At 43.8% G+C, this 21197-nt stretch overlaps 2 protein-coding genes across 2 annotated transcripts in view; one reads left to right on the forward strand and one right to left on the reverse strand.

Annotated features, from left to right (window-relative positions):
* The window catches only part of RMDN3 (regulator of microtubule dynamics 3), a 276642-nt gene that overhangs the window by 210644 nt on the left and 44801 nt on the right, over window positions 1-21197 (reverse strand). The gene's annotated exons all lie outside the window — the stretch shown is intronic.
* Window positions 9091-20870, forward strand: VPS18 (VPS18 core subunit of CORVET and HOPS complexes). The gene is made up of 5 exons (XM_082239560.1): window positions 9091-9336; window positions 12156-12297; window positions 13537-13628; window positions 14531-16401; window positions 17813-20870. The coding sequence occupies exons 1-5, from the start codon at window positions 9246-9248 to the stop codon at window positions 18539-18541; spliced, it is 2925 nt and encodes a 974-aa protein (XP_082095686.1). The 5' UTR covers window positions 9091-9245; the 3' UTR covers window positions 18542-20870.

A 21197-nucleotide genomic window follows, 5' to 3' on the forward strand; every position in this document is an offset into this window, starting at 1 on the left:
GGCCACGGTAGGCTTATCTGACTGTGGTTGGCAACACTCAAGAGGCCTGTAGGGTGGCTGGGTTGAGCTACCCTGTTAATTTAAAAGGGTGTCTAGACCCAGCCACTTGGAGCGGCTTAGAGTGCCAGCCAGAAAAAAACAACGACTATAAGTTGGTCCCCGGGGCAGGTATCATCAGTGCTCAAGGATGCCAGGCCCTGCTGGCCCTGCTATACATTTGCTCCAGGTATAGCCCTCCAGATGTTGCTGGACTCCAACTCCCGTCAGCCCAGCCGTCAGTCAGGGATGGTGGGAATTGTAGTCCGAGAACTCCATATTGGCCATTTCTGATTTAGCCACTTCTGCAGCATTGAGGCTTTCTTGCCACCATTGGCACAACCCAGCTTCCTTCAGCACTCCGTGACTTCTGGCCAGCTGCCTGAGAGTGGCTGCTTGATTCTTCATTCACGTACCTCTTGAAATAATCACTCTTCATTTTGCTGGCAGACTCCTGCTTTCTGCCTTAGTTATATGTTTCTGACAACGATTGCCTAGAATGACTTCTTCACCTCTGTGGGAATTGTGCAGTGTCTCAATGATCTTTAATCTGAGCAATTAATTTATTAGAAACAAACAACCCTGCTCCCACAGGTTTCTTTCTCAGGCGTTATCTGGCTCCCAGCATCTAAAAATTACAGGTGCAGTTTCACTTCAACTAAAAAAAAAAAGTAAAAAGCTTTTCAAACAATGGGACCTGACTTCAGCTAAGAGTTTTGTTTTTACAACCAGAGCATATCCTCACTCAGGAAAGGTGCACAGCTGATAGCTTTGGAAACTATGTCACATCCATGCCACACATTTAAAGCAAATGACTTCCTACAAAGAACCTTTGGAACTGTGATTTGTTAAGGGCCCTGGGTACTGTAGCTCTGTGAGGGGCAAATGGCAATTCCTAGAATCCTGGGAGCAGTAGTTTGTTGGGGGGTAGCATGGGTGTAGCCAGGATTTTTGTTGGGGGGGGGAGGACTTTTTGGGAGGGGCAAAAATGATGTCATCGGTCAGTTAGTTAAGTAATTCTATTGTTTTACTTGACCTGGGAGGGCAGTTGCCCCCTGCCCCCCCCGGCTACACCCATGGGGCGTAGGTATTGTAGCTCTGTGAGGGCGAAAACTACAGTTCCCAGCATTCTTTGGGGGAAGCCATGTGCTTTCAATGCACTTTTGGTGCATGGTGTGGCTGTGAACTAAGACTTTGATCCTCCTGTGTACTTTTGTAAGTCCCACTGAATTCTGTGGAATTTCCTTCTGAGTAAACACGTACAGGACTGGGCTTTAAAACACTTTTATTCACAGTTTTGTACACATTATGGAATCTTTTGATCAATAGCAGTAAAGACATATTTAAAGTAGCAATTAAAAAACCCTCTTCTAGTTAATTCCACAGCAACTGTAGAGGCTAACTGGTGTGACCAATCTAATGGTGGCATAAGCTTTCATGGATTTTGTCAGATGCATGAAGCAGTCTCCTCTGCTGGCAGATTGTGTACATAGTTATTTGGTTAACTATGACATTTCTATCACCCCTTTCCTCCAAGAAGCTCAAGATGGTCACATTGTTCTTCCCTATGTTATTTTCACAACAACCCTGTGAGGTACCGTAGGTTAGGCTGAGAGATTGTGACTGGCCCAGCGTCACCCAGTGAGCTTCATGGCTGAGTGGGAATTTGAGGCTCTCCTGAGTCCTAGTTCAGTTCTCGAACCACAACACCACACTGGCCCCACATACACATATATGAATCCCGAGAAAAGGTATTGTTTTAGGAACACTGGAGCCAAACAGCTACAAAATGCATGGGAAGAGAATGTTTGTGGCTTTTGCGACTCTGGAGGTGCACAAACTAAAGGGAGGAGGAGCAGGAAAGTGTCTTGTGCTGAGTTACGTACAAGGTCTGCAAGGAAGATAAACCAAAGAAGAAAAACAAAAGGAAGAAGCTTGCAGTCATAACGGGGAATTTCCCCACTGTTCAGCATAAGCATAAATCCTTGATAAGACATAAAGGTTTATTGCTTGTTGAGCAGAACGATGCTGCCCTGTTGAATTGACCTTGCATAGTGTACTGGTAAAGAATGGAGGTGGATATAATGAAGTCAGTTGTGGGGAAATGGAAGGCAAATGAGAACTGGCTTCAGCTGAGCCTGAGGGCTGCGCTTGTCCCCACTATGTTTTGCGACATCACTCAGAGGGGCATCTTGTTATTCTTGTTTCAGGGAAAGAGGAGATTGCCACACTGTGTGTGAGAGGAGGGGAAGGCAGGCAGGTCCAGGCCACATTTACACCGTACATTTAAAGTGTTATGATACCACTTTAAACCATCATGGTTCCCTCAAAGACTTCAGGAAACTGAAGAGTTGTTTGCTCATATTCCCCTCACAGAGCTACAATTCCCAGAGTGGTTTAACAATCAATCCCTCTTACAGAGAAGTCTGTGAATTGTAGCTTTGTGAGAGGAAGGAGCCAGGTGTACCTCCTTTGAGAAGGAGCTCTAGAGATATGGGGCCACCACTGAAAAGACCTTGATGGTGGGCCTGCAGACAAGGCCCCCACAACTGACCTTTGTGTTTTTTAAAAATGCTTCACCCGAACCATCCAATACAAAAGCCACAGCTGCCGCCACGATACATTGTATCTCCTATTCCAAATTAAATTTGTTTTTCATTTGTCACACCAAGGAATAATATAAAGATGGTCTTCAAGTAGGCCTCCTTGGAGACTGAAACTTAGTGCTGCAATTGAGGATATCTTAGCACAGGTCCCAGCTATCCTAACCTGACAGACAGATAGACACTGGAACAAGCCCCCATTCCCCAAGTTCTCAATGAATGGTGGGTCTCAAAGTGATCTGGCTGAAGTCAACTGAAGTGTTGACATGGTTCAGAATCAGTGTGTGGCTCCTGAAGAGTAACAGCTCCTTAAATGGTTTGCTCTGCCACATCCTATGCTTGCAGTAGAAGCAAGCTTACTTGGAATCAGTGGTTGGATCCAGACTAAGTTAGGTGCACTTTGTTCCCACTGAAAGCTAGTTTGGATCCAACCCAATGGAACTAACTTCCAAATTAGGGAACAGATTGCATCCTGTGTCCCACACACTGATAAAGAATGAAAGGTGTGTGGAGAAAGATCGGGATCCCTGCAGATGTGACTGTGGAGCCAGTAAAGTAAAAGGGATCTGGTGAAACCAAGATAGATCTTTCTGGAGATGAGCTATACACCTCCCTTGCCAATCACCTGCTTAATTATTATCTAATTAGTGAGAGAGCCAGCTAAAGCTGATTCACCAAGCGTCACTTTTGACAGCTCATCTCAGTCCAGTCGGGGGAAAGCCAACTCCCTAATTTCGACAGTGAAATAAATTTGCAGCATCGCTGATTAAAATATGATCTCGATGGACATGATGAGAAAGGCCCAAGGTTAAAATGTAATGACCCACTGTACAGAACAGTAAATAGCGTGAAACTTTGTAAAGACTGTATGCTAGAGTTATGACTATTAACAAAATGGATGCTGTTGTGTTCTGTTAAAAGGGAATATTTGCCAATTTGCTGGCTGATCCAAGGTCGGTTACTATTCCTAAAGCCCATTGTCACAGTTTTGACTAGAGAATGTGAATGCCATTTATTTATTTATTTAATTTAAGAAGTCTGCGGCGTTGAGGTCCTATGTAAATTCCACAATCTTGGGACCACCACAAAAAAGACCATATCTCTTGTGCTCACCAACAAAATCAGTCCTCCAGGTGGGCTCATGGGCAGGGATTCCTCCCCCTGCGAAGGGAGTGCAATGGATTCAAACTCTGAGGCTTTATAAAGATCCTCAGTGTATAGGCTGCTCTTATATTCTGTCATTATTTAGATTGCCTGCTATTCAAATAAAGCAACGCTGAACAGAGTTAGACTTGAAATGTGCAGAAGGAATAACCTCTACATCACTCTTCAGTGTTCTCAAAATGTTGACTACTTAGATCTTTACAAGTTGCTTATTGAATTAAAGCAACAGGGTTTTTTTAATGCTCCAGAAAAAACAACAACACATATATTAGTCTGATTGCCTTGGCTTGATTCAGATGTAGGCCAGCATTTACCCACCAAACAGGTATTTGTTTGAGTTGTCTTTTTCTTTGATACTTTTCAGATGTGTCTTTTTAAAAATAAATCTTTGTTGCCACCTAGTGGACAAAACCAGCTACGCTGAATCCAGTGACATTCACAAACACGTAAACCCCATTTAACACAGTGGGACTTGCTTCTAAGACTACACAAGCCCATTTCATCAGAGGAACGAAGACTTCTTATGCATGTTGCCTCAGAAATGTGCCCCACTACCTTAAAAAATGCTTAATCCCAGATAAGTGCATTGCAGCCTTAATCTGTGGTAGCTCTTTGAGGTGGAAACAATATGATGTGATCTGCAACAAGCTTAAGTTTATAACATCTTATCAGCCCAGCTATGAGCGACAACATTTATTTATTTAAAATGTTTTGTGCTACCTTTGATCAAGAAGTAAATCAGGGCAGAGTACAACATATGTAAGAACAGGACAATACACGAAATATCATACAACAATGAATAAAAATGACCAACACTGTGTATAATACATTTTAAAATGCCATAAAAGTCTTCCAGTGGCAAAATAAAAAAATTCCTTCCAGTAGCACCTTAAAGACCAACTAAGTTAGTTCTTGGTATGAGCTTTTGTGTGCATGCACACTTCTTCAGATACACTGAAACAGAAGTTGCCAGATCCTTCTATATAGTGAGAAGGTGGGGAGGGGTATTACTCAGAAGGGTGGTGGGAATGGGAGATTGGCAGATAGCTGAGATGAGCCTGTTGACGACTCTTAACGACTGTAATAGGTCTTACAGGAAAAGGCAAGGGGTGAGAAGGTGAGAAATGGCCTAGTTCCAGTGGCATATACAGTAAAACCTTCAACTAAAAGCCAGGGAAAACAGGACTTTTTAAACTTCTCCAAAAACCTGAAAATGAAGGAGGCAGCCATAATATTTATTGGAAGGAAATTCCATAAGGTGGGCGCCTGTCATGGAATTCTACTCAATACTGATCCACAGCAGAACTCCAATGTATAGTTAGCAGAGTAAAAACTTAAACATGTTGCAGGATTCCCAAAAATAGACCAGAGGCAACTGTACAGTACTTCATCCAGCAGAGCTTTACTGCTAATGAAGGCAAATGAGCATAATGGTAACAAATCCAATACGTTCAGGATTGGCATTGTCCATAAGAAGTCCAGACTTAACTTAAACTTACAATAACTTATAAGTCTAAACCTTTACACTAAGCATACTACAGTGGTACCTCAGGATACGTACGCTTCAGGTTACATACGCTTCAGGTTACACACTCCACTAACCCAGAAATAGTGCTTCAGGTTAAGAACTTTGCTTCAGGATAAGAACAGAAATCGGGCTCCGGCGGCGTGGTGGCAGCAGGAGGCCCCATTAGCTAAAGTGGTGCTTCAGGTTAAGAACAGTTTCAGGTTAAGAACGGACCTCTGGAACGAATTAAGTACTTAACCCAAGGTACCACTGTATGTACAGAACATCACAAAAGAGGAAAAGAGATAGAAAGAGAAAGTGAACATGAGCCAACAGTGTGACGCGGCAGCTAAAAAAGCCAATGCAATTCTGGGCTGCATCAATAGGAGTATAGCATCTAGATCAAGGGAAGTAATAGTGCCACTGTATTCTGCTCTGGTCAGACCACACCTGGAGTACTGTGTCCAGTTCTGGGCACCACAATTCAAGAAGGACACTGACAAACTGGAACGTGTCCAGAGGAGGGCAACCAAAATGGTCAAAGGCCTGGAAACGATGCCTTATGAGGAACGGCTAAGGGAGCTGGGCATGTTTAGCCTGGAGAAGAGGAGGTTAAGGGGTGATATGATAGCCATGTTCAAATATATAAAAGGATGTCACATAGAGGAGGGAGAAAGGTTGTTTTCTGCTGCTCCGGAGAAGCGGACACGGAGCAATGGATCCAAACTACAAGAAAGAAGATTCCACCTAAACATTAGGAAGAACTTCCTGACAGTATGAGCTGTTCGACAGTGGAATTTGCTGCCAAGGAGTGTGGTGGAGTCTCCTACTTTGGAGGTCTTTAAGCAGAGGCTTGACAACCATATGTCAGGAGTGCTCTGATGGTGTTTCCTGCTTGGCAGGGGGTTGGACTCGATGGCCCTTGTGGTCTCTTCCAACTCTATGATTCTATGATTCTATGAAACCCAGGCTCCTTCTGGCCTTACTTTTATAGTCAATGTGACTGAAAAGAAGGCAGAACCAGTTTAAATCAGCTGCACTCAGCTTCTCTGAAGGAATAACCCAAACATCTGCTTGTTTCTCTCACACAGAGAAGCTTCCAGAACCCTCTTGAATTAGAAGAGGAAAGATCTCTACACATCAGATCAATATTTTCTGCACTAAGAAATACAAACTGAAAGCACCACCACCGAGAAGACCCTACCTCTAGTAGCCACAAGTCTAAATTGATCTTAAAGGTTGACACACAAGTTAGGCTTCCAAAGTCCATTCTAATAACCTGGACTCAAACTATTTATGGACTTAAAGGTCAGAACCAGCACTTTGAATTGGCCCTGGAAACACACTGGCAACTAGTGCAACTGATATAGGAGCTGTGTGATGTGGTTGAATCGTCTCGCCCCAAGAAGGGCTCAAGCTTCCCTATTTTGTATGAGCTGATGTTGCTGAGTAGTCTTCAAAGTCGGCCCCACTAAGAGTGCATTACAGTAGGCCAGCATGGATGCAGCTACCACATCCATGACTGAGGCTAGATCTGTTTTCCCAAGATAGGATTGTAGCTGTCACACTAACTGAAGTTGGGGGGAAAGCACTCTTATCTGCCCCCATGTGGGCTTCCAGGCAGCTCCAATTCCAGAAGGATCCCCAACCAACAATTTGGTGCTTTGGATGGGTGTGTGGGTCCAACACCAGATCACTCCATCCAGATCAGTTGATTTTCTCACCCACAGCACCTCCGTTTGAAGCTGACAGTGAGGCAGCTGATTTTGGAGCAGCAAATTGTTAGCATCCCCCCCTTACTGCCAAGGAAGGGGAAGCCACACTTGTGGGTTTTCAGGAGTCAAAACTGGAGGGGTGGGGCAGCTGCTGCACTGTCTCAGGCAGCAAAATATCTTCGTCCAGCTCAGAGTGATACTGAACATATTATTCATCTACAGATGTGCCACAGACAAAGCTGTTCATACGCTGTGCTCTGTGAGTATGAAAGAAGATACAGTAAAGCATTTTAATCACCCTGTGGAAAGAGAGCTGCTTCTTTCTCCCCTCAGGCGCTTAGTACCAGCTTACTTGTCTTGTTCTCAAGCCCCTCTTGGGAGCACTGGAGCCAGCTGGGCTTTCAAGTACCGACTTTCCCCAGCGGCTAATTTCAGTCCATGGGAAAAAAATAATGTTACAAATAGGCTTTTAAAAGGAGTTTAGTACTGGGCCTTCTTATTTGATAAAAAGTTTTAAAAAGAAACCAGAAGGATGTTCCCTAGCTGCTTCTACTAATGTAAACAACACAATCCTACACATGTATCCAGAAATTCAATTAATTTCTTTCAATGAATTGATTTAAATAAAGCTTAGTCCCAGGTAAGTGGATATAGGATTGAAACAAGTTCAGCTGAGCTCAGCAGGGCTTGTCTCTGAGTAGCCATTTAGGTCCACATATGTAAATAAGGGATTGAAAATGACGTTCAGTGATTGGATAGTTACAGAAAATGGTTACTGTTGCATTGTAGTGGAGCTCTATATAAGCAGGCTGGCTGAACCCTTCAGTTCAGTTCTGTTCTGTGAATAAACAAGGGCTGTTTGAAGAATCGCTGTGTCGTCTGATATGTTCACCCAGAACTTAACACACTGGATGAGTGCCAATACCCTAGGAAGATGGAAGCACTGTAGGTTGGTAGTTCCTATGTTCGGGAAATTGGCTAGCTCCCTGTTCTGGGTGGGGTGCACTCCCTCAAGTACAGGCTTGGAGTCTGAGGGTGCTCCTGGATCCACCTGTCCCTGGAAACTCAGGTGGCCTCAGGGGTTAGGAGTGCCTATTACAGTACCAGCAACATCTGGTACATCAACAATAGCTATTCTTTGACAGGGGTGGTCATGTATTGGTAACCTCAAGACTCAATTACGGCAATGTGCTCTATGTGGGGCTACCCTTGGGCCTGATCCAGAGTCTCCAGCTGATGGAAAACACTGCAGACGGACTCTCACCAGCACATTACTCCAGAGCTCAGGGGTCTGCACTGACTGCCCACACGCTACCAGTTCAAGGTTCTTGCATGCATTTATAAGGCACTTAACAATTTGGCTCCAGCATACTTCAAGGACGTCCAATCCCTTGTATTCATGCCCGATCACTGAAGTCTTCAGGGAGCCACTGTTAGCTGTCCCTGTGGCTCTGATGCCCAGCTTGCATCAACCAAGTGCTGTGTGTTCAGTATTGCAGAACTTTTCAAATTTGATTGCACAGTTTAACTGATTTTTATTTTTTGTACTGCACCTTTGTAAACCACACAAGAGACTTTTGTAGTTAAGTGATATATATATGTGTGTGTGTGTGTGTGTGTGTGTGTGTTTAAATAAATACATTTTAAAAATCCACCGAACGATTGCAAAAAGGTCCAGGTTTGTGCGCCTAGAAACACATTACCGCGATTTAATAACCTCCTGCCAGCCCTTTTAATGTTTTTTTATATTGCAAAACTACCCTGTGATCCTCGGATGAAGGGTAGTACAGAAATTTAATTGGTAATAATAGTAGTAAAGCTAAACGTTCACTCCGCGTCAAACACAGGCCCTCGTGCATAGGGAGAACATTTCATATTTTTCTGGATTTATTACTCTTTCTACAAAACACCCAACTGTCCTAAGCCCTCCCCTCCTGTGCCTAGAAAGTCGGACGACGCAGGAGAAGCTGCCCACTGAACTCTCTTGCCTGCGCTCCCTTCTCTATGGTCGGGATTTCGACCCGGAAACAGGAAGCGCAGCCTGCGCTCGCGGGTCTCGTCAGCTGATCGGAGCAGGGGGAGGCGGTGGTGGGAGAGAAGGAGAGGGCCGAGCCGAGCCTCTTGGCGGTCTCTGGGGGCCGGAGCCAAGGAGGTGCTGCGGCGGCGGCGGCTTGGAAGAGCTTTCCGGGGAGGCTGGGCGTGGCGCCTGCCGGAGCAGCCATGGCTTCCATTCTGGACCAGTACGTGGACTCGCTTTCGCACTCGGCTTCCTCGCAGCAGAACCGCGCCAGCCTGGGCATCCCGCACACGGGTAGGAGGACGGGAAGCAGAATCCATTCATTAGTGCACTTGAGTCTCTTCTTTCAAGCAGCGTGTCTTTCGGCTCTTTCTGCCTCCTCCTCTCTGCTAGGAGTTGAATGCACATTCTCCCAATGCCCCCTTCCGTGGGCGTAGCCAAGGGGGGGGCAGGGAGGGGCAGCTGCTTTCCCCTCAAAAATAAATAAAAATGCATAGCAAACTGTGGTTCTGCCTCCCCCCCAACTAAAGGCCTGCCCCCCAACAAAAGTTCTGGATACGCCCATGCGCCCTTCGCTTTTAAGGCCGCTCTTTCCCGAGTAAGCAGCCATAGGCTCTGTTGAGCGATCAGAATTCTAATTCTTCTGGATCCCTCGCCGGTGTGGCAAAACGTTTTCCTGCCTTCCCTCCTGTTTGTTACCCTCAGATCAAAACCCCACCGCTTCTGCTTCTTTCTCAGTTCACAATGGAGGCAATTTATCTCTTCAAAATGTTTATATCCCATTCTCCTACCTGAGTAGGGGCCTCAGAGAGGTTTACAGCAAATCTAAAACATGAAGCTTGAAATAACCATGTATGTGTGCCACCACACAAAAATGAAGCAGCAGAAGTAATCGCTAAGCAGTACCATGAACGGCCTACTCTTGCTGTCGGAAGGCATTTGAAGATGTTTATATCTGGAATTTCATAGTCTAGAAGATGCTACTGGGGTAGAAATTCAGTCCTGTGTCACTGTGTGCTAGGATGTACAACAGCATCTTCTGTGCTGGTTGCAACCCACAGGTAGATCTGTGGGGGAAGAGATGGTCTCCTACGGAGAGTCTCAACAGAACAGAAATGATAGTTGGAAAAAGGAGCCCACAGCTGACCTCTTGTTATACTCTGTCATACAATTTTTATTATTTGTGTCACTCCCATTTGAATGAAAAGCAAACAGAATCTGCGGTTATCTAGATGCCGTCCTATTTTAACACAGGTTGTGATTTGAGGGTAACCTTAAAGCAGGGTCAAAATATAGAAGACAGCTGCCATAGTGCCGTTCTGTGTTTCAGTTCAGTGCTAATGGAACTTTCCCATCCCAGAATATAGTAAAGGAACTCTTTGGGAAGAACTGAGGCAAGTGGAACAGCATAGGTCAATGTTGCAAAGAATGAAGCCGGATGATCTGGAACATTTGCTTTAGTCCGGGTCAGTTCTTCCAAGTACATGTTACTTGTGAACATTTTCCCAGGCTTGTATTGCCGCTTATATAAATTCCTTTGGCATCAGGGTTCTCCGCCCCCACATTTGCTTCCAGTGAATCTGATATTAATTAACTTGGGAAGGGACCCGCAACTGCTCATCCCATTTTTGTCATCCACCCTGAGGTGATATGGGCAGATCTTGTTTAAAGGGTTTTCTGGTGTTCTGCAGTCTTACAATAAATGTGAGTCTAGGAAAAATGGGTGTCTTTGAAGGACAGATGTGGTCCAAAAGCTTTGATACTATCTGTTTGTGGATGATAAAAAATGGCTCCATTTATGTGTTGTTCTATGAGGATGTCACACTATTTTCCAGTTCAGTGGAAAACTATGCTTTTCTCCTTGATCATGAAAAGAGACATATTTACCTTGGAAAGGTTTCAAAAGTTCTTGAAACTACACATTTTTAAGTTTCCCAAACAGAAGGCTGTGTATCTGTGTAGTAAAATAACATCCTTGAATATTTGTATGAATGAAGATTCTGCATCTTTCTGTATTGGCCAGTGCAATTTGCTGTCAACTATCGTTTGCGGAAACTAGTGAGATGAAAGCCCTAACAAATGTGGTTAAGTGTGTTTAGTGAAATTGTTTGCAGCTGTCATTAGCTTGTGTGTTGTAACTTCCTGCATTTAACGGAAGACTTTTAAAATGGAAAGTGAACCAGAAGGAAAGGGATATATATTTTGGAAAGCACATTAGATTCATTTCCACTTTGAGTCATCATCTTTTATGTATGGTAGCTGTAGATTGAATGAGAGATTATAATGTTACAGCACAATGCTGCGCATGTCTGCTTGGAAACAAGTTGTATCTTTATTCTCAATATTTCCAGATTAATATCTTTTAACACTGAGATTCTTATAATAGTCTTTGTTTAACCTACTCCGCAGTCTGCTTTTGTATGCATTTTTTATTCATTCATTCATTTTACTTGTATGCCACTTTGCCAAAAAAACCCCAACCATGCTCAAAGTAGCTTACAACAAATAAATGGATGCATTTCAAACACATACTAAGAAAAATATTTTCATATTAACAAAGCAAGCATTTCATAACATAGCAAAAAAAGCAATTAAAATAACATATCAAACAACCAACCACATTCCAATACAATAAATATATCAAGATTACTTAAATAACATGCAGCACCCAGCTGTAAAAATAACAAGGGAGCTTCACAGTTTCACCGTAGTCCTAGAAGTACCCCTTGCATGATGTTGAATTTTATTTTCAGTGCATACATTTTGCAAACCTGCTTGCATTATTGTGTGCTGGTCATTCTTTTCTGGTTTATTCATGGATTATATAAAGCAACTGACTCTTCCTAGAGCTCTTTGGTGTTTCTCTGTTCTTTTGGCCCACTCTGCTGGCATGAGGATGGGCACTCTGCACATGCCTCAACAGGAATAAATTAATGTTTCTCTTTATTTTATTTGGCACAAAGGACAGTTAACTGTTTTCAATAAATGAAGTGTATGTAATTGGATCACTTTTCCATGTCTAGTAAGTGCATGGCAGTTGAGGATTTATACACAGGATTGTGCTGCAGTTTGATTTCAGTTTTAAAAAACCTAACTGTTTCCTTTTTTTTAAGGGTATGTGAATGCTCGCCTAGAAAAAGAGACCCCAATTTTTAACAAACAGCGGATTGATTTCAACCCCCCTGAAAAGATTAATAGCCTGGTTGTCTCTTCAAACCAGCTGTGTATGAGTCTTGGAAAAGACATCATTTTTAGGTATGTGCAGTCCTTTGTTATCCTGTTTGAAATTTCATAGGGTGTGGGTGTTGGGATACTGCCAGGGAGACAAAGTCCATCATGGCCCCACGTCGCCTCCGGACATCCATCGATCTTCTGTAGACACGCAGTATCAGCAATTAGCGACACGAGCTCCAGAAATAGCTTGCCACATTCCAGGGCTGATGCACGCTCTTATCAGCAGATAATGCACAGCGAAAGATGCACGCAGGAGAGCATTTTTATAAGTTTCTTCTGCGTTAGTCAGAATAGAGAAAAACATGACTGCCTGCTTCAGTGTTTCAGGCAGCGAGAGAGAGAGAAACGAAAGCAATAGAAAACATAAACATCCTGTTAACAGGAAATACGCAGACTCTGTGACTCACAAAGCCTGCTCCCTTTTAAGGTGGAACAGAAATATCCTAACAGTGGGAAGGATGAAAGAAGAACATGATGCTGAATTCTTCCCTCCTATTATTAATCAATTTATTAGACACTTTCTACTAAAAAAAAATCCCAGCATAAAATTACAAACAATATAAAAATATACATGAATTGAAAGCAGAGATAAAGTCAACCCACAACTGTGTCAGTACAATTCTAAAAGCGACCCACACAACCCCAAGGAAAATATGACAACCTCAGGGTCTGGACCCACTACTTCACACAACTTATGACTTACTGGGATTCAGTTTTATTTAACTGGCCCTCATTGAGCCCATTATGTTGACCAGAGAGTGGCCCAACCCCTTCACCTGACTCAAGTGACTTGGAGAAAAAGATCTTGAGTGTTGTCAGCATACCAATGACACCTAACTCCCAAATATTTGCTCTCCCAGCAACTTTATACAGATGTTAGATAGCATGGAGGACAGCATAGAACCCCGCAGTACCTCACAGAGTAATGGCGACAGGGCAGATCAGAAGTTGCCCAGTGCCATCTTCTGGAACTCATGCTGTAGGTAGGAAGAGAACCACAACAGCACAATGCTCCCATCTCACAGAGGCAGTCTCATAATATACCATGGTTGTTGATAACAAAAGCTGTTGAGAGATCCAGCATAATTAACATCTAGATGGGGACATCAGGAACAGAACATCAGACAGGGCAACTGAGGCTGTTCCAGTCCCAAATCCCAGCCTGAATGATAATTCTGCCCAGCAGCAAAGTTTCTGCTAGTCCCACCCAATCCCGCCCCCTAATTTTCAACCATTTGCTTTCTTTCCCCTTTTATGTAGGCTTGACCTGGCCAAGGCAGATGAGCCTAACCAGGTAGAGCTTGGACGAAAGGATGAAGCCAGAGTTCACAAGCTCTTTTTGGACCACACAGGTGAGGCAAGAAGAGGAGGTGCAAAGTGCTCTGGCATCTTCAGTAAATGCCACAAACATTATGTTACGGGGTTTGCATGCAATATAAAGGTTTCTGTCTAGAAAAACCATCCCTAGTTCACTCCATATACAGTATTAACAAAATATATTTTTCTCCCTTACGGGATTTTTTGTAAAGTGCACATTCATGTGAAAAAACACATTTGCAGTAGCCTCTGTTATTCTTTCTTCTTTTACCTATATTTTTGGTCAGACCATCCTGTAAGGGTATTCCTTCGGTACGCTTTTTGCTGATTAAATGTGGTCATATCACAGTGATGATATTCAGACTTGGATGTCCACATGTCGTTATCTTAAGATTTATCACAGGGGCACTGCAGCTTGTATGGTTTCTGTCTTCTCAAAATAAACTGACCTTTGAGTGAAGCTGGTAATGTTGAAGAATGTGTTTCTGTTAACTGAAATAAGGTAAAGTAATGTGTTAGCTGATATCTTAGTAAGGGTTTAAAAAATATTCAAATTTGTAGCAAATTTGACATCTACTGAGACCAAAGAAGCCAAATTCTAAATCACATTTATGCATGGTTATGAGTGTTCTCATTTGGATGGAAACAATGAAGGCAAGTAGGAGATTCCTGAAGAATAATCAGGATTTTTAATGGCCTTCCTGTCTAAATGTGTATGACAGATAATGTTATAGTGTTATGCTAGGTATTTAATGATAAGACAAATATGATGTGGAGGAGGGGAGTTGAATATTTTGTGCTTATCTATCTATTTCTATTCATATCTATTTCTAGAACCTTCTGAAAACTTTAGGCACCAGAAGATGTGTCTAAGGAGAGGTATTTTGCTATGATCCTCTGTTTTCATCTTTGTTGCGGTGTCCCTTTTTTACTACAGGTTCTCACCTTATCATTGCCCTGAACACCAGTGAGTGCCTCTATTTGAACCGAAGTGCTCAGAAGGTGCGGATCCTGTCACGCTGGAAAGGTCATTTGATTGAAAGTGTGGGCTGGAACAAGTTCCTTGGCTCGGAGATGAACACGGGTCCCATTTTGGTGGGAACATCCCAAGGCCAGATATACGAGGCTGAGGTCTCGGTCAGTGAAGGCAGTCTCTTCGGCACTAACCCTGACCAGTATTTCCGCCAGATCTATAACCTAGAAGAGGAGGCAGGACCTGCCCCAGTCTGCTGCCTCGAGATAGAACGAGGAATTGATGGGAAGTGCTTTATCATTGCCACTACTCGTAAGAGGCTTTTCCAGTTTGTTGGCAAGATTCCAGAGGGATCTGAACAGCAAGCCTTTGGAGCGATATTTAGCATGCCTGCAGATCACCTTCCTGGCTTCCGCGAGTTTCCAGCTAGCCTTGGCTACAGCGAAATTGCATTTTATACTCCTAAGCTTCGCTCCACCCCCAGTGCTTTTGCTTGGATGATGGGCAACGGTGTCCTGTACGGATCGCTGGACTACGGACGTCCCGACTCTATTCTTAGCGATGAGCAGGTCTGGGAATATCCATCTGACGTAGACGCGGTAGCCAACAAGCCCATGAATATAGTGCTCACGCAGTTTCATTTTCTGCTGCTGTTTCCCGACAGAGTGAAGGCTGTGTGTACCCTGAATGGGCAAGTTGTCTTCCAGGATGTGTTCTTGGAAAAGTTTGGCTCGCTGAAGCGTATGATCAAAGACCCCGCGTTTGGGCAAATCTGGATCCACACAGAAAAGGCCGTGTTTCGATACAACGTACAGCGAGAGTCCCGTGACGTGTGGAAGATGTATACGAACATCAACAAGTTTGATCTGGCTAAAGAGTACTGCAAGGACCGCCCCGAGTGCTTGGATATCGTGCTGGCCAAGGAGGCCGAATATTGCTTCCAGAACAAGAGATACCTAGATAGTGCAAAGTGTTACGCATTGACTCAAAATTACTTTGAGGAGATTGCGCTTAAATTTATCGAAGCCAAGCAGGAAGAGGCGCTGATGGAGTTTCTGATTAAGAAACTGGCTGGCTTGAAGCCTTCGGAAAAGACTCAGACAACCCTGCTGACCACGTGGCTGACAGAGCTGTACTTAAACCGCCTTGGAGTCCTGGAAGCAGACGCATCCAAACGGGACCTCTACGAGAAGACCCGGGACAAGTTCCGCAGCTTCTTGGGCAGCCCCAAAAACAAAGACTGCCTGTTCAACAACCGAGCAACCATTCACGAGCTGCTGGCGAGCCACGGGGACACGGAACACATGGTGTACTTTGCCGTCATAATGCACGACTACGAACGGGTGATAGCCCATTACTGCCAACATGAGAATTACAACGAAGCGCTGGAGGTCCTGTCCAAAATCAGGGATGACGTGCTCTTCTACAAGTTTTCTCCAGTCTTGATCCAGCACATCCCCAAGAAGCTGGTGGATGCTTGGATCGAAATGGGGAAGAAGCTGGATGCCAAGAACCTCATCCCTGCCCTTGTCAACTACAGCCAGAGTGGGAGCACCGAGCAGATCAACGAAGCCATTCGATACATGGAGTTCTGTGTGAGTGAACTGAAGGAGACTCAGCAGGCCATTCACAATTACCTCTTGTCGCTCTATGCTCTGTGTCGCCCTGACTCCCTGTTGTCGTATCTGGAACGCGCTGGAACCTACGCCGACAACATCCACTATGACCTGAAGTACGCGCTTCGGCTCTGTGCAGAACACGGCCACCACCGGGCTTGTGTCCACGTGTACAAAGTTATGGAGATGTACGAGGAAGCTGTGGATCTCGCTTTGCAGGTAGGGGAACAATGACCCCGTTCGTTTATGCACTTGAAAACGCATTAGATTTATTTTAAGGCTTGAAAGGATTGTGGAAGTTTTGGTGTAGACAGAAGACCTGGGAAACACTGTTGTTGTATTCATTGTCTGGAAAGCAAGAGTCTGTTAGTACAGCGTTGTCTAAGGGAATAATTGCATTGCTGGCTTGGTTGGGTGTTCTTTTTAGCAGCAGCTAGCAGTTGTTTGGGGGGAAACTCACAAGAAGCTTATGGTTATCTGTCCCAGCACCTGGCATTTTGAGAGATTCTGTTTCTAGACAACAACGTTTCATTTAGCTCTTCTATGTCACCTTTACGTAATTGCTGCTGGGCTGTGTACACTTGGCATCCATCTACTGTTGGAGGGCTCTTCTATCCAGCAGAGACTTCTGTCAGTGGAACAGGGAGTGAAGCCATCTTTGGAAATTACCCCTCCGCCCTTCATCACTTCCAATCTGCTCCAGAGGGTTGGGAGACCCTTTGGAATAGCACAGGAAGTAATGTAACGGGGAGGGCAAAATCGCCAAAGATCACCTTGATCTGTGTTCCCCTGGTGGTAGACTCCAAGCCTTTCATCCGTGGAGAGACATGAGTTTGATATAACCCACTGTCTGTACTTCTTCCATTTCGTTTCCCTCTGACTTCACTGCTTAGAATTCCCTCTCCTGGCCATGTGTATATGAGGCACTTCTTGTGGTTCCCCATGCCCCTAAGGTTCAATCAGCCTTTATTAGGGACTGAGCCCTTAGCATGGCAGGTCCTGCCCTGTGAAACTCCCTGCCAGTAGAGGCTCAGCAGGAACCACCCCTGTCTTCACTGTCTTTCAGACAAGCGTTTGAAATGTGAATTCATCAACATGTTCCTCTTTAAGGTGCCATATGACTCTTGTTCTCGTGGGCAATTAATGAAAGCATCCAGTAACCCCCGTTTTGTAAGGAGAGCATCCAAATGGTCTTCTACATTATTAAATCTCTCTATGATAATAATAATAATAATAATAATAATAATAATAATAATAATTTTTTAAATTATTTATACCTTGCCCATCTGGTTGGGCTTCCCCAGCCATGTTGGTTAAGAGCGAAAAGTGTGTCCCATGGGGAAATGCAACTCCTTTTGAATTTTTCTGTCTTGTTTCAACTCTGGATAGATGAGTTTTCAAAATGATCCCTGACCACTGAAAGCAGCAACCGAAAACAACATCAAGATTTGGTTGGGGGAGATGCGACACATCATCTTCCTCTTGTTTCCTTTATTTTTATGTAATTATGTCTGGTTCCTCATACCAGTGTCTTTCCTTTACCAACTGTGTATTTAGTGACAGGAGAGAGGGGTAAGTGGTGACTAGTTCCTCATCTTTCTTTCCTTCCTTTTTGCTTTGTTCTTCCCAGGTGGATGTAGATATGGCAAAGTCCTGTGCAGACCTCCCTGAAGACGATGAGGAGCTGAGGAAGAAGCTTTGGCTGAAGATCGCGCGACATGTTGTCCAGGAAGAGAAGGATGTCAAGAAGGCCATGGCCTGCCTTTCCAGCTGCAACCTGCTGAAGATTGAAGATGTCCTGCCGTTCTTTCCAGACTTTGTCACCATCGATCACTTCAAGGAAGCCATCTGCAACTCTCTAGAGGCCTACAACAAGCACATAGAGGAGCTGAAGACGGAGATGGAGGAAGCCACACAGAGTGCCAAAAGGATCCGGGAAGACATTCAGGAAATGAGGAACAAATATGGCTCTGTGGAACCCCAGGAGAAATGTGCAGCATGTGACTTCCCGCTCCTGAACCGCCCCTTCTACCTCTTCCTCTGTGGGCACATGTTCCACTACGATTGCCTTCTGCAGGCAGTTTATCCAAACTTGCCGGCCTACAAGCAGGCTAAACTGGAAGACCTTCAAAAGAAGCTCTCGGCCACAAGCCAGCCGTCCAAATCCCACCACCGGCCTAAGGACACCGATACTTCTAGCCAAGGAAAGGGACAGTTAAGCCGTGAGCAGATGAAAGCTGACATTGATGATATTGTGGCAGCTGAATGTGTGTATTGTGGAGAGCTGATGATCCGGTCCATTGACAAGCCTTTCATTGATCCACAGAGGTATGAAGAGGAGATGCAGAGCTGGCTGTAAGACTGACATGTTCCTGCCTGTACTGGAGCATGAAACTGCCCGCAGAGAGAGCATGAGGTTTGGCAGCTAACCACCAGGCACCTTAGGCATGTGAGCTCAATGGGGATTTGAAAAAGTATTATGCGAGTCTCTTAATCTGTAAGTTAGTGGGGCAAAGTGGGGTGTCAGTAAAGGTCATTGCTACTAAGGCAATTATATTGAAGCTCTACAAAGCACTCTTAACAGCTGCCTACACAAGGCTTCTTCAGAGACATCCTTAATATGAATTCTAAGTGGATGTTTTTCTTGCTGAGAGGTAACCAAACATTACCACTTGTGTTACCATATCTGGATTGCGCCCATCTTTCTATAAAGAATTGGGCCGTGGTGGGGATACACTTGTATTGTTTTCAAATGTGGAGCATCTCCTGCTGTTTTTCTTGGTCGCGAGACTGAGATCGCGTTTTGTGTCAGAAATATAAAAGGAGAAAATGTGCATGAAGTCCTGTTCCGGACACACGTCCATTGTCTTAATATGGCAGGCATAGGCAAACTCGGCCCTCCAGATGTTTTGGGACTACAACTCCCGTCATCCCTAGCTAACAGGACCAGTGGTCAGGGATGATGGGAATTGTAGTCCTAAAACATCTGGAGGGCCAAGTTTGCCTATAATGTGGCATAAAAGCTTCACTTTTAGGCAAAGCAATTCCATGTAAAATGCTACATTTTTATTTTTCTCTTTTGAGGTTGTGTTGTTCTTTTCCTCCTTAGTTTTCTGAAAGCTTATGTCAGGTAGCTGCAAATTGTTAACATTCTGTAATATTTCTTCATTTTGTTCACAGTATGCAGGGAAAAAAATTATGGCACTCTGACTTGATAGCATTTGTGCAGATCTAAGATGTTCCATGCTAGTTTTGTTGCCTTTTTATTTTTTACACTCTCTCATTTGAATGTTCACACTGCCCCTAATTATAGCAGCACCTGGCCATTCCTGGTCTTAACAGCTGTACACTATTAGCTGCACATTTTTGTGGACTGATATTAAAACATAGAATTGGAAACTCGCATGTCGCCAACAGCAAATCCATCCTGAAGCTGGAGCAGGACAGTTCAGGATTCACATCCTTAAATGACCATAGAAAAATGGTGTGGTTGGATCAACTGTTGGATGTAAGGTGAAAGGTATTTTTCCTCCCTCCCTCTTTAAAGGCAATAATGATGTGGAATAGACTTTAGGTCACAAGGAAAGCCAACTAAGGGACTCAAAGTTTAAATCATGTCAAAGGTACTATGTAACTACATTTCCTCTTGGTTCTAGTCTCCTCCCCCTTTTTTTTACATTCTTTATTATTCTGTAAAATGTGGCAAAATAGAACTACATTTGGGATACAAGGTTTCTAGTTCCTTATGATTTTTCCTGGAAATATCCCAGCTTCTTTATAAAAGCAACCCACAGAACCATCGGAATGTCTGATGCAATTATTTTGTGGCGTTATTATCATAATCATTTTTAGACTGCCCTACTTTAAGAAACCATTCAGCACATACAAAGGGTGGAAATCTGAAGTCTTGTATGACCTACGAAACAAAAGGGATTATATAGTGACAGAAGTCAGTAGGAAGCCACCACTCATTCTTTCCAGGTACCATACAAACTGAGACAATCACAAAACAATGGTTTTGTTTGTTTTCCCGTTGGTTTAAGATACAAGTAACTGACATGAAGATGTTCCATAATTAAATTCATGCTAAGAAAACCTGCATTTATAAAAGAGTTGAGAGAAACATTCCTCTCTTTACCAATACAGTATGGAGGTACGGATACCAAATGTTGGAAATGAAGGGGGCTAAATTTGTTACTCAGAATTCGGCTTGTCGTCAGACACTTCAGCATCATCTTCCTTAGCATCTTCTTGCTTAGATTCATCTTTTTCCTTTGCTCCTTTCTTCCCTTTGGCTACCTTTCAGTCCTCTCTCATCATTTGCTCCTTTTTCTTTATCAGGTGCTTCTTTTGGGGGCTTTGACTCTGTTTAGGTGGGTGGGGGCAGGCTTAGCAGATAATCTAGCCGATCGTCTTAGTGGTGCCTCCATTTCCTCACCTGCAGTTGCCGCCTTTCTTTTGGGCAGAGTTAAACCTTAATAGATGCAACCAAACAGCATGAATGGGGAGCCCAGGAGGGGTCTAGGCTGTGACGACTGATCTACTCGCTCTTCATTCTGGTTATGAATTACCTTTAATAATGAGCAAGGTTATGTCTCAACTAGAGGGTTTCTATGGTGGAGTTGCTTCTAAGGATGTGCCTCAGTTGTTATTTTTTAAATGCACATTAAACTTTTTTGAAATGGTCACCTGGCTTTTGAGGTTTTTGTTGGATGCTTGGAATATGCGTGTGGCTGCCTGCTTCTGGTGTGACGAGGCTGTGGAGCACCTGAGTGTCTCATTAGTTTCAATTAAAAATATTATTTACTACATGGACACTAAAAGTAATATGCGACACAGAAACAGGAATTGTTCATGGGGAAACTCAAATGTTATTATAAACTTTCTAGAATTGTGTACAATGATGCTTAGCGTTTCCTGCTGACCATGTTCATTATCAATATTAAAGATGGATTTCTTCTTGAGGTCAGTGATAGCCTTCAACATGCCAAATCCAATTTCTATTTGAGTCAGAC

This window comes from Podarcis vaucheri (assembly GCF_965113315.1).
Source record: "Podarcis vaucheri genome assembly, chromosome: 1".
NCBI lineage: Eukaryota > Metazoa > Chordata > Lepidosauria > Squamata > Lacertidae > Podarcis > Podarcis vaucheri.

What these genes read in the sequence shown, in the direction of transcription:
- VPS18 (XM_082239560.1), top strand. Translation starts at nt 9,246, where the DNA reads ATGGCTTCCATTCTGGACCAGTACGTGGACTCGCTTTCGCACTCGGCT. An exon ending in CCTGGGCATCCCGCACACGG is followed by an intron (nt 9,337 to 12,155) that starts GTAGGAGGACGG and finishes CTTTTTTTTAAG; the next exon opens with GGTATGTGAATGCTCGCCTA. An exon ending in CTGTGGATCTCGCTTTGCAG is followed by an intron (nt 16,402 to 17,812) that starts GTAGGGGAACAA and finishes TGTTCTTCCCAG; the next exon opens with GTGGATGTAGATATGGCAAA.